Source organism: Giraffa tippelskirchi, chromosome 1 (genome assembly GCF_054371585.1).
Source record: "Giraffa tippelskirchi isolate mGirTip1 chromosome 1, T2T-mGirTip1v1.2.pri, whole genome shotgun sequence".
NCBI lineage: Eukaryota > Metazoa > Chordata > Mammalia > Artiodactyla > Giraffidae > Giraffa > Giraffa tippelskirchi.
Window position 1 is genome coordinate 26,829,140 of NC_137275.1, and position 11,279 is coordinate 26,840,418.

At 40.2% G+C, this 11,279-nt stretch overlaps 1 protein-coding gene across 1 annotated transcript; it reads right to left on the reverse strand.

The window, feature by feature from the left end:
- Positions 1-8,620: 8,620 nt before the first annotated feature.
- Positions 8,621-10,629, reverse strand: LOC145543995 (growth-regulated protein homolog beta-like). Its single transcript, XM_081586767.1, has 4 exons — positions 10,469-10,629; positions 10,254-10,377; positions 10,064-10,147; positions 8,621-9,298 (listed from the first exon to the last, which is right to left on the reverse strand). The coding sequence occupies exons 1-4, from the start codon at positions 10,557-10,559 to the stop codon at positions 9,283-9,285; spliced, it is 315 nt and encodes a 104-aa protein (XP_081442893.1). The 5' UTR covers positions 10,560-10,629; the 3' UTR covers positions 8,621-9,282.
- Positions 10,630-11,279: the final 650 nt, after the last annotated feature.

Here is an 11,279-nt window from a genome sequence, read left to right on the forward strand (position 1 = left end):
CAAATGACAGTTAACTTCAGAAGAGCAGTCTTGTTTTGTTATCCTCATGGTTGAATAATTTAACTTCACCTTTCCTAAAACTTGAAAATAGCCAACTGCTCAAGAGTCTCCAGTGTTTTGTTTCACCAACAACAAGAATTTTCTTTTGTGTCATGAATAATATATACTTGAATTTAATAAAATCCATATCTATTCATCTAGCAATTTGATTTTCCAAATCAGTGGACTTCAACTCAAAAATTAGGTCAGGAATAATGACTCCACCCTGAGAGTTTCCCAGAAGGGAATTGAGCACTACCATCAGCTCTTATTTGCTGAAATAAGGATCACAGTTTGCTACTGACTTTGAGCACTTTGTCATATTTTATTATCTAAAATATTTTGCTTTCAGCATTAATTGGAGATTACGTAGACATTTACTCTCTTCATAACTTAAGAAATCAGAGACTGTTTGCTCTAATGCGTTCCAGATCCAAACCAAAGTATTGGCATAAGCCAATACTCAGGGTGAATGAATAGAGAATCAAAACACTGTAGTAACCAAAAGGATAAAACATATCAAGAAGCAGCATCATATTTGTAGAATTATCTTCAACTTTATGCCTAAGACTTTGTATATTGTCTTAATAAACATTGCTTAATGAATATTGATTGCTTACAAAATAAAGCACAAAAGATTTTTTCTACTTTAATATATCAATTCTCAAATTTTAATCCTTAATGGCACTATATTATTTTTCAGATCATTTAAAATGCAATAATGTGGGAATTCCCTGATGGTCTATTGGTCCACACTTTCACTGTGGAGGGTCTGAGTTCCATAACTAGTTGGGGAAAAAAGATTCTGCAAGCCTCACAACACGGCCAAAAACAAAAGAAAAAAATTAAAAAATTAAAAGCAATAGTATTCTGAAACCTACTAAAGTAACCCAGTTCTTCCCTTCTTGTTTTAAAAAACATCTTCCTTGACTAATTACTCATTTTATGAGCTGAATGGCAAATGTATATGCCCAAACTTTCAACTAAGGAAATCACCAGTTTTAAAAGTATAGAACCAACCCTATATTAAAAGAATTAGTAACTAAATTTCATTTTGAGCTACCGTATTTACAGCATTATGCAGATTTGATTGACATTATCTAATCTGCTTTAAAATCCAGAATTGTGGGACTTCCCTGGTGCTCCAGTGGTTAACACTCCGGGCTCCCAATGCAGGTGGCCTGGGTTCAGTACCTGGTCAGGGAACTAGATCCCACGTGCAGCAACATAAGCTTCGTGCAGCCAAATAAATAAATATTAAAAAAAAAACCTCCAGAGTTAGTGCTATATCCCCAGATGATGGAGCTTCAGGAATGGTCTGTGCTCTGCTGCTCTCCCCATGCCGGCCTTGGGAAGTTGTGCCCATAATTGCCAACCCTGTCTTGCCGCAATGATTACTTTGGGTAGAATGATTCTGGCACAGAGGGGAGAAGAATGAAGATGTTAGAAGCAATAAATCCCTGGATCCATCCACTTCTTCAGTCCGCAGCATTCATCCATTATCAGTGTCATGCCCCTGGTCCAGTCTCTAGTTTATTTGTCATTTCTGCCTGCCTTGAGCCCTTTCCTTCTGCTTCTGGTTACAACACCTTGGTTTTCCTGTGGGAACCATTTTTCTTTCTCCCAATCTGGGTAGCTCAGGTAGAGTGACCCTGCTTTAAAGCTCCAGGAGTGAACTGATGACTGAAGGTGATATTGGTCAGTCCTTCCAGTTTGGGTCCAACCACAAGCCATTCTATAGGTGCAGGAGTGATGAGTAACCTAAGCCTAGCCAAGTCAGAAAAATCCCTGGAGTCTTTTTGTCAAGAAATGGTCAGAAAAACAAATAAAAAAGCCCTTGCTTCCTGTGGGTTCTGAACAGAACCCAACCCTTTCTGTTCCTGTAGAGCAGAAATTTAAAACTTCGCCCGTGCTTGAGAAGAGCTTGCCTAAAATGAAGCCAGCACAGAGAAAAGCAGCCTGATCCAGAGTGAGACTGTTATGAAGTTTTGAACTGCAGCACTGAGCTTTATTGCATCTACTCATGAGTCTTTTAGTTTCATAGGTCAAATGAGTCCCTCTTCATTAACCCAATTCAAATTAGGTTTTTTGTTACTGACTCTATTTACTGCTAGAATTGTCTTATTAAAAAGGAGGGTGTTTCAACTCAAATTTAATGCCTTTCTTTCTCCATTTGTTTCTTCATTTTCAATGGTTATTTTTTCAGCTTTTTTAAAAAAATATTATGTTTATTTATTTATATTTTTGGCCTTGTGGCATATGGGGTCTTAGTTTCTCTACCAGGGATTGACCCTGTGCCCTCTGCAGTGGTAGCAAGGATTCTTAACCACTGGACCACCAGGGAAATCCCATTTTTTCAGCTTTTATAAGGTGGGAATGAAGTTTGGTGCTGGGAATACAAAGAGGAATAAGAGACTCTGCTACCATCTAACTCTCAATGCATTAGGAAATGAATTTAAAAATAGAAAAGTTTTGGAAAAGGTACCATGGCAAACCATTCCCAAGGTACAAGTCTTATAGAGGGTTTATGAGAGTTGTCAGACAAGTTTTCCTGAAAGAAGTGCTCACTCATGTGAATCTTAAGAATAAGGAGTTTTCCAGGTAAATGGGGAACACAGAGGGGTGGAAAGCATTCCAGGAGAGGATAAAGTGGGCAAAGGCATGGTTATTGAAAAGAGCATGTGAGTACTGAGGGAGCAAGTGTCTTGCATCTAGAGCTCACTCTATGTGCAGGAAGAGGCGAAAAGAGGCTAGAGGAGGTGGCAGGGCTGGGACACTGGAGGCCATGTGCTCATAGGATCCTGATTCTCCATCAAGACCCAGTTTGGATGTTACCTCCATTGGGAAGTCTCTCCATGCACCTCAAGGTGTTTCTATAGCCTTCTTGCACAGACTACATTGTGACTTTTATCAGCTGTCTACCATGGGGAGGAGGAAAGGCTAGGGTAACCTAAGATTCACAGTGTGTGCAGAAAAGGAGGGGTGGTAGATATTGTAAAAATAATAATAAATAATAATAATAAGCAGAAACTTCATAGAAATCTAAATAGAATAGAGTGATCAGAAGGGGGAGCTCTCACACTCTACAACAAGAACTGAGCCCAACAGAAAGAAGATAAGACTCCTTTCCCTGCAAAGACTCAGTCAATGAAAATCCATGGACTTTTTGTTTACTGTAGCCCTCCCAACTCCTTGTTCCTTTCTATAAAACTGTTCTTCTTCCCTTACCGCGTGGGGACTTGCGTGGAGCTTGCCATGGTTGCAGACTTCAAATTGCAATTCTTTGCTGGTCTTGCAAAAACCCATCTTTACTGGAGAAATATCTGACAATTTATCAGTTTTATGTCAGAAATATTAAGTCAAAGAGCATTTATAAAGCACATGCAATGTATTTATGCAAGAGATTGTGGTCAGTTTTGCAAAAGATACGTAGTGGAACAAGCTGAAACATGAAGTTCTTCTTCATGCGTACTTTCTTCTGCAAAAGAGCTAGTCTTACCTTCTGTTCCTGTCATAAAGACAGCCTGACAATTTCAAAATCTCTGAATATTTAAATTCATTTCAATTATCTCTGAATACCAAGTAATATATTAAGTTTGGTATTATTCCAAGTTTCTAAAGAATAGATTTCAGTGTAAACTTTGACTTTCCTTAAGATTGTCTTTAACATTTTCGTAAGATTGTTTTTTAAACTTTTGCGGAGGTAATTAAAGTACATCACATATGTATAAGCCAACGAAATACAGAAATGCCAAAATTACCAAAGAATATGTCAAGGAATAGATATAGGAAGTGAGGAAATGTCTCTGTGGAAATATTTTTTACCACTCTTGGCTATGATGGGCATGAAAGCAGCATGATGATCCTGTTTTGAAGCTTGATGTATTGCGGAAGCAAAATTTAGGAAGTTGAGAGATGAGTTATAAACCACAGCAAACATATCACGTACAGTGATATGTTATTACATATTTCAGCTAGAAAAGTTATAATCATCATAAAAATCTTGATGATCAGAGAATATCCTCTGTAACTTTTCAAGGTTTTAAAATTTGTTGATACATTCTTTATGACTCCTATACAATCTCTTTTAGAAAATGTTATCTGTGTCCTGGAAAACCAAATATGGTTTAAGCAGTTGTTAGGTGAAGCATGCCCATGTGTTTTTTTCAGGCCAGATTGTTTGGTCATGTTGTTTAACTCTTCTATATTGTTACTGATTCTTCACCGCTTTGTCTACTAAATATTGAGAGAAGTTTGTTAGAACCTTTAATTGTAACTGTGGTTTCATATATTGCACCTTTTAGTTTCTCTCCATTTTGCTTTATATATTTTGATAATGTTATTAAGTTCGCTAAGTATTTTTGTCCCTTGTAAAATTGCCACCTTTTTATTTTAAATCAGCCTTCTTTATCTCATAAGTCTTAACATATTATTTGGTTGTAATTAATATATCAATCAGGGACTTCCCAGGTGGTGCTAGTGGTAGAGGACCCACCTGCCAATGCAGGAGAAGTAAGAGATGCAAGTTCAATCCCTGGGTCAGGAAGATCCCCTGGAGGAGGGCCTGGCAACCCACTTCAGTATTCTTGCCTGGAGAATACCAGAGGAGCCTGGCAGGCTAAAGTCCGTAGGGTCGCAAAGAGTTGCAAAGAGATGACTGAAGTAACTTAACATGCATGCACAATATATCAACCATTAACTCACACTCACCTAGAGCCAGACATCCTGGAATGTGAAATCAAGTGGGCCATAGGAAGCATCACTACAAACAAAGCTAGTGGAGGTGATGGAATTCCAGTTGAGCTATTTCAAATCCTGAAAGATGCTGCTGTGAAAGCACTGCACGCAATACGTCAGCAAATTTGGAAAACTCAGCAGTGGCCACAGGACTGGAAAAGGTCAGTTTTCATTCCAATCCCAAAGAAACGTAATGCCAAAGAATGCTCAAACTAGGAGAAGGCAATGGCACCCCACTCCAGTACTCTTGCGTGGAAAATCCCATGGACAGAGGAGCCTGGTAGGCTACAGTCCATGGGGTCGCTAAGAGTCGGACACGACTGAGCGACTTCACTTTCACTTTTCCCTTTCATGCACTGGAGAAGGAAATGGCAACCCACTCCAGTATTCTTGCCTGGAGAATCCCAGGGACGGCGGAGCCTGATGGGCTGCCGTCTATGGGGTGGCACAGAGTTGGACATGACTGAAGCAACTTAGTAGCAGCAGTAGCAGCACATGCTAGTAAAATAATGCTCAAAATTCTCCAAGCCAGGCTTCAGCAATACGTGAACCATCAACTTCCAGATGTTCAAGCTGCATTTAGAAAAGGTAGAGGAACCAGAGATCAAATTGCCAACATCTGCTCGATCATTGAAAAAGCAAGAGAGTTCCAGAAAAACATCTATTTCTGCTTTATTGACTATGCCAAAGCCTTTGACTGTGTGGATCACAATGAACTGTGGAAAATTCTGAAAGAGATGGGAATACCAGACCACCTGACCTGTCTCTTGAGAAACCTGTATGAAGGTCAGGAAGCAAGAGTTAGAACTGGACATGGAACAACAGACTGGTTCCAAATAGGAAAAGGAGTACATCAAGGCTGTATATTGTCACCCTGCTTATTTAACTTATATGCAGAGTACATCATGAGAAATGCTGGGCTGGAGGAAACACAAGCTGGAATCAAGATTGCCAGGAGAAATATCAATAACCTCAGATATGCAGATGACACCACCCTTATGGCAGAAAGTGAAGAAGAACTAAAGAGCCTCTTGATGAAAGTGAAAGAGGAGAGTGAAAAAGTTGGCTTAAAGCTTAACATTCAGAAAACTAAGATCACGGCATCTGGTCCCATCACTTCATGGCAAATAGATGGGGAAACAGCGGCTGACTTTATTTTTCTGGGCTCCAAAATCACTGCTGATGGTGATTGCAGTCATGAAATTAAAAGACGCTTACTCCTTGGAAGGAAAGTTATGACCAACCTAGACAGCATATTAAAAAGCAGAGACATTACTTTGTCAACAAAGGTCCATTTAGTCAAGGCTATGGTTTTTCCAGTAGTCATGTATGGATGTGAGAGTTGGACTATAAAGAAAGCTGAGTGCAGAAGAACTGATGCTTTTGAACTGTGGTGTTGGAGAAGACTCTTGAGAGTCCCTTGGACTGCAAGGATATCCAACCAGTCCATCCTTAAGGAGATCAGTCCTGGGTGTTCATTGGAAGGACTGATGTTGAAGTTGAAGCTCCAATACTTTGGCCACCTGACATGAAGAGCTGACTCATTGGAAAAGACCCTGATGCTGGGAAGGATTGGGGGCAGGAGGAGAAGGGGATGACAGAGGATGAGATGTTTGAATGGCATCACCGACACAATGGACATGGGTTTGGGTGGAATCCGGGAGTTGGTGATGAACAGGGAAGCCTGGTGTGCTGCGTGGGATTCACGGGGTCACAAAGAGTCAGACACGACTGAGCGACTGAACACTCCTGAACTGAACAAGTATATCAATAATTTATACTAATAATAAATTAATAAGTAATTAATACATCAATATATTGATGCCAGGTTTCTTTCAGTTGGATTTTTGCGTGATATAATGCTTTAATTCTTTTCATTTCAAATGATCTGGGTCCTAATGTTTAAAGTGTGCCTTTTTTAAGCAACATTGATTCTTTTTGTCTTAATTACACAGCCTATGGTCTTTGACTTTTAATTTGAGTGTTTATCCCATTTCAATTTACTATAATTTCTAATATATTTGGATTTAATGTCTTATCTTTTTAAAAATAAACTTTCAATTTGCAATAATTTTCAAGGTTAATTAATTTACTCATTTTTACTTTATTTTTGACTGTGCTGTGTCTTCATTTATGCTCAGGCTTTTCTCTAGTTGCAGCGAGCGGGGTTACTGTCTAGTTGCTGCGCATGGGCTTTTCTTTGCAGTGGCTTCTCTTGTTTCAGAGCACAGGCCCTATGGTGAGCGGGTTTCAGAAGTTGCAGCACGGGTTTCAGTCATTGTGGCGTCCAGGCTGAAGAGTACAGGCTCAGTAATTGTTACACATGGGTTTACTTGCTCCGTGGCATGTGGGATCTTCCTGGACCAGGGATCAAAACCACATCTCCTACATTGGCAAGTGTGTTCTTTACCACTGAGCCACCAGGAAAGCCCCAGAATAATTTTAGATTTACTAAACACTTGTATAGGTAACACAAGGAGTTCCTGTGGACCTTGGCCCAATGTCTCCTCTTGTTGATATCCTATGTATTTATAATCACTTGTCAAAACTAAGAAATTAGCATTGGCATATTGCTGTTAACTAAACTCCAGCCTCCATTTGGGTCTCACCACTTTCCATGAACGTCTTTTTTCTATTCCTGGATCCAATCCAGCATACCACATGGCATTAAGTCCTGTGTCTTTTGTCTCCTTAGAGCTGTGACAGATTCTCAGTTTTGTCTTTCATGAATTTGACAGTTTTAAAGCATACTCATGAGTTATTTTATACAATGTTCCTGCATTTGGATTTTTAGGATGATTTTATCATGATTACACTGGGATTATTGTTTTGGGGTAAGAATATCATGAACATGAAGTGTCCTACTCATCACATCATATGAGTACGTGATATTCAAGTATAAGTGGTGATAATAACCTTAATCACTAGGTTAAGTGACAGATTCTCTACCGGAAGTTTATTGTTTTTTGTTTTTCCTTATCTCTTTTTGGAAGTAAGTCACTAAGTCCAGCCCAAACTCTGGTGTGTGTAGGGGGGTTGGAATTAAACCCCACCTTCTGGAGGCTCTACTTATATTATTAGGAATCCTTCTGAAAGGAAGCCATTTCTCCCTGTGTCATCTATTATTTTGTTCCTTTATTCCTTAATTTTTGTCTACTTATGTATTATAAAGGTACTTTCTTTTATTCCATTTTCTCCCCTTTTAATATTTTTAAATCTAAAATTTTGCATTTTCTTTCTAGTGGCTGCCCTAAAAATTACTATATTATGCCACATTGCAATTTTCTTTAATGCTTTCTCTAACAATGTATTATATTTTATAATACATTGTATTATAAATCTATTTATCTCCCTATCGTTGTTATTTTTGTCATATATTTTACTGTACAGTATGTATTTATCTCTACTAACCATTATTATTGTCATTTTAAACAATACAAACTGCTCCTGTTCTTAGGAATAATCTACTTTTCTATCTTTTTCTCCCAGCTTCATTAAAAGGAAAAGAATTACATAGCTGTTTGAAAAATCACTTATAAAAACAATTTAATAGGAACCCTTGTTGAAATATTGATAAAAATTCAACAGTTTATAAAGAACTAATTTTGAAAAACAAATTGGTCAGTGTGGAAAAAAAAAGCAATATTTTTTATAAAACTAGACTTCTCAAAATGGTTGAGGAAGGTAGTGTATCAAATATTACTTTTCAAATTAGAGAAAAAAAGGGAATAACAGCCAGGAGTTGACATAAAGTTAGGCACAACCTAAGCCTAAGTGTATAATACCTTGGGCACCCAGTAGGAACTAAAGATCAAGAAGAATAAAACAAAACCTAATCATGTTATTTTTTTTTTTGCAAAACGTTTATTTTCATACCATTTAAAAAATGTAACAGTAGTTTTAACTTCTTTGTTCCAAAACAAAGAGAAACACCACATAGTAAACATTAAACAAGGCATTATGCCTTACAAGCAAGACATGAAATGTCCAAGGGAAATTTCAACATAAAAATGTTGACCACATAATATGAAATCATTTCAATAAATAACAACCGACATTCTTTTTAAAAAAGTACAGAAATAGAAGTGCACGTACTTTCCCTGATTCTAATAGTGATTTCACTGTCTAATTGTATGAACTCCCCTTTCCCACTCACCCCCTCCACCTCTCTCATAGCGCCTGGAACTTTATGGTCTTCCAATAAATATCAGTTGAACAAAACATTTAAAACTCATCATCTTCATATTAAATAACAATCAGGACTGAGTCATGTTTGATTTAACATAATCACATCTTTAAACACTAACATGTAAAAGACTAAAACACCAGCTTTGAAAAATAAATACATATATAAATAAATAGAACTCTGATAAAATAGTCCAGCACATCAAGTCCTTTCTAGCTGTCCCTGGAAACCAGCCATTCTCTTCTTCATTTTCAGTTCCTGTAAGAGCAGAGACCACTTTTCAGGAACTGTCACCAAGGAACTTCTTGCTTCCCTCTAGGTCAGTTGGTGCTGCCCCTGTAATGAGAAAAGGGTTAGAGTTACAGGTGCTGAGGAAAGCTACTCTTCTTTTACAGGCCCCAAGGTAGGAGGAACTGCATGCACACCCTGGCCCAGCTCTGCTCAAAGGGACTAAAAAACTTTCACAGGCATCCTAGAACTCAAGGAGCTTTCACTGCAAAGTCCTGCTCTTCACTGCTAAGTTTCTGAGGTCCCTGTTGCCCAAAACCCGGGTCTCTATTTTTCAGGTAGAAACCATTGAGGAGTGGAAGTAAACAACATCTGTTCTTTAATGGGTTGGAAGCATTTTACCATTTCTGGTTAAATTTACTTAATCTTTTGAAATCGCTCAGTTGTGTCTGACTCTTTGTGATCCTATGAACTGTAGGCCACCAGGCTCCTCTGTCCATGGAATTTTCCAGTCAAGAACATTGGAGTGGGTAGCCATTCCCTTCTCCAGGGGATCTTCCTGACCCAAGGATTGAACTTGGGTCGCCTGCATTGCAAGTGAATTCTTTATCTTCTGAGCCACCAGGAAAGCCCTACTTAATCTTTTAGGAACATACAGGCTCATTTGAAAGGGGATGGAGAGGAGGATCAGGGCAGAGGGAGCTGGAAATAGCCTTCTGACACTAGAGCACATCAAATTTAATGGGGAAATAATAATGATTTTTAGTCCTACAACTAAACTGTGGGTTTATCAAATACTCTTTTCAGGAGGTAGATGCCGGGATTTGAGACCAATGGCTCTAGTTGCAAGTAGGAATAAAATCCATGACTTACTTGTTTAACATCTTATTGATGATTTTCTTAACCATGGGAGCTTCAGGGTTGAGACAAGCTTCCTGACCATTCTTGAGAGTGGCTCTGCAGAGAGAAGGGAAAATCCACGTGAGGCAGGAGGTCGGGCTGTAAGTCTAGGTTGGGGCATCCGGACTGCGGGAGTGATAAGGACAACAGTGGCTCTACTTACATGACTTCGGTTTGGCCGCAGTGGGGGCCCGGGGGCGTCACCTTCACGCTCTGGATGTTTTTGAGGTGAATCCCCTGCAAGGTCTGCAGGCAATGGCAGCGCAGTTCATTGACTACGGGCGCCCCTGCGGGAAGGACAGAGTGGATTAGGGGCTGTCCCCAAGGGTACCCACCCGTCCCCGTCCTGCCCAGGGGATCCCGGGCGCCGGGTCTCACCTGCTGCGCGCCTGTCGGAGGCCACCAGGAGCAGGAGCAACATCGCGGCGCGGAGGAGCTGGGGGGCGGCGGCGGTCGCGGCTCGGGCCATGGGGCTCAGCTCTCAGGGTCTGTGCCTGCTGCGGGAAGGCTGGCGGCAGCGCTGGCTGAGCGGACTCTGTGGCTCCCCAGCCGAGCGAACCCCTTTTATCCATGGTTGGGGCGGGAATTGGCAGCCCTGGGCCCGGGAAATTCCCGGATGCGCGGGTCATTCCCGGGTCCGGAAGGAAGGCTTGGCCCCGCCTGCCTCCCGGGGAGTCCACGCACGCGGGGTGTCCTCTTTGTGACCAAATCCCCACTCGGGGAATGAGTCGCCGCTAGGCTGGGTCTACCTATGGCCGAGATGGGTGCGTGGGCGCCCGGACACCCCTGGTTGTCAGCGCATTGTCAGACTAATTAGTATGGGGACTGCACCACAGCTTAGCGGGTGTTAATTTCTTTCAAAGACACTTCTATTTTGGAGATTGAAAGAGTTGAGGCTAGAATGGCAGCCTTTGTTTGTTTGTTTGTTTTGTCTGTCTTTCCTCTTTCTCTTTAATTTGCGTTTTGTAGATTTTATGAATCCCTGAAATGAAAGCACTGTTTAAAATAACATCTGTCATCTCAGTTTATATGTAAGAAACTTTGTCTAATTCCTGATGTTCTAGGATCAAAAATAAATCACGCTAGTGCCATTGTTTTGTTTTGTTTTGAGATATGGACTGGGGGCGAGGGCCAGGGACCTGACTATTAAATGGGTTGATTCCCTGTTTATTTTAGGATACTGTGTTGT

Excerpts from the sequence above, each read along its gene's own strand:
- LOC145543995 (XM_081586767.1), bottom strand. The coding sequence starts at position 10,559 with ATGGCCCGAGCCGCGACCGCCGCCGCCCCCCAGCTCCTCCGCGCCGCG. Across the intron at positions 10,378-10,468 it reads CTCCGACAGGCGCGCAGCAG|GGGCGCCCGTAGTCAATGAA; the intron begins GTGAGACCCGGC and ends TCCTTCCCGCAG. Across the intron at positions 10,148-10,253 it reads TGCGGCCAAACCGAAGTCAT|AGCCACTCTCAAGAATGGTC; the intron begins GTAAGTAGAGCC and ends TTCTCTCTGCAG.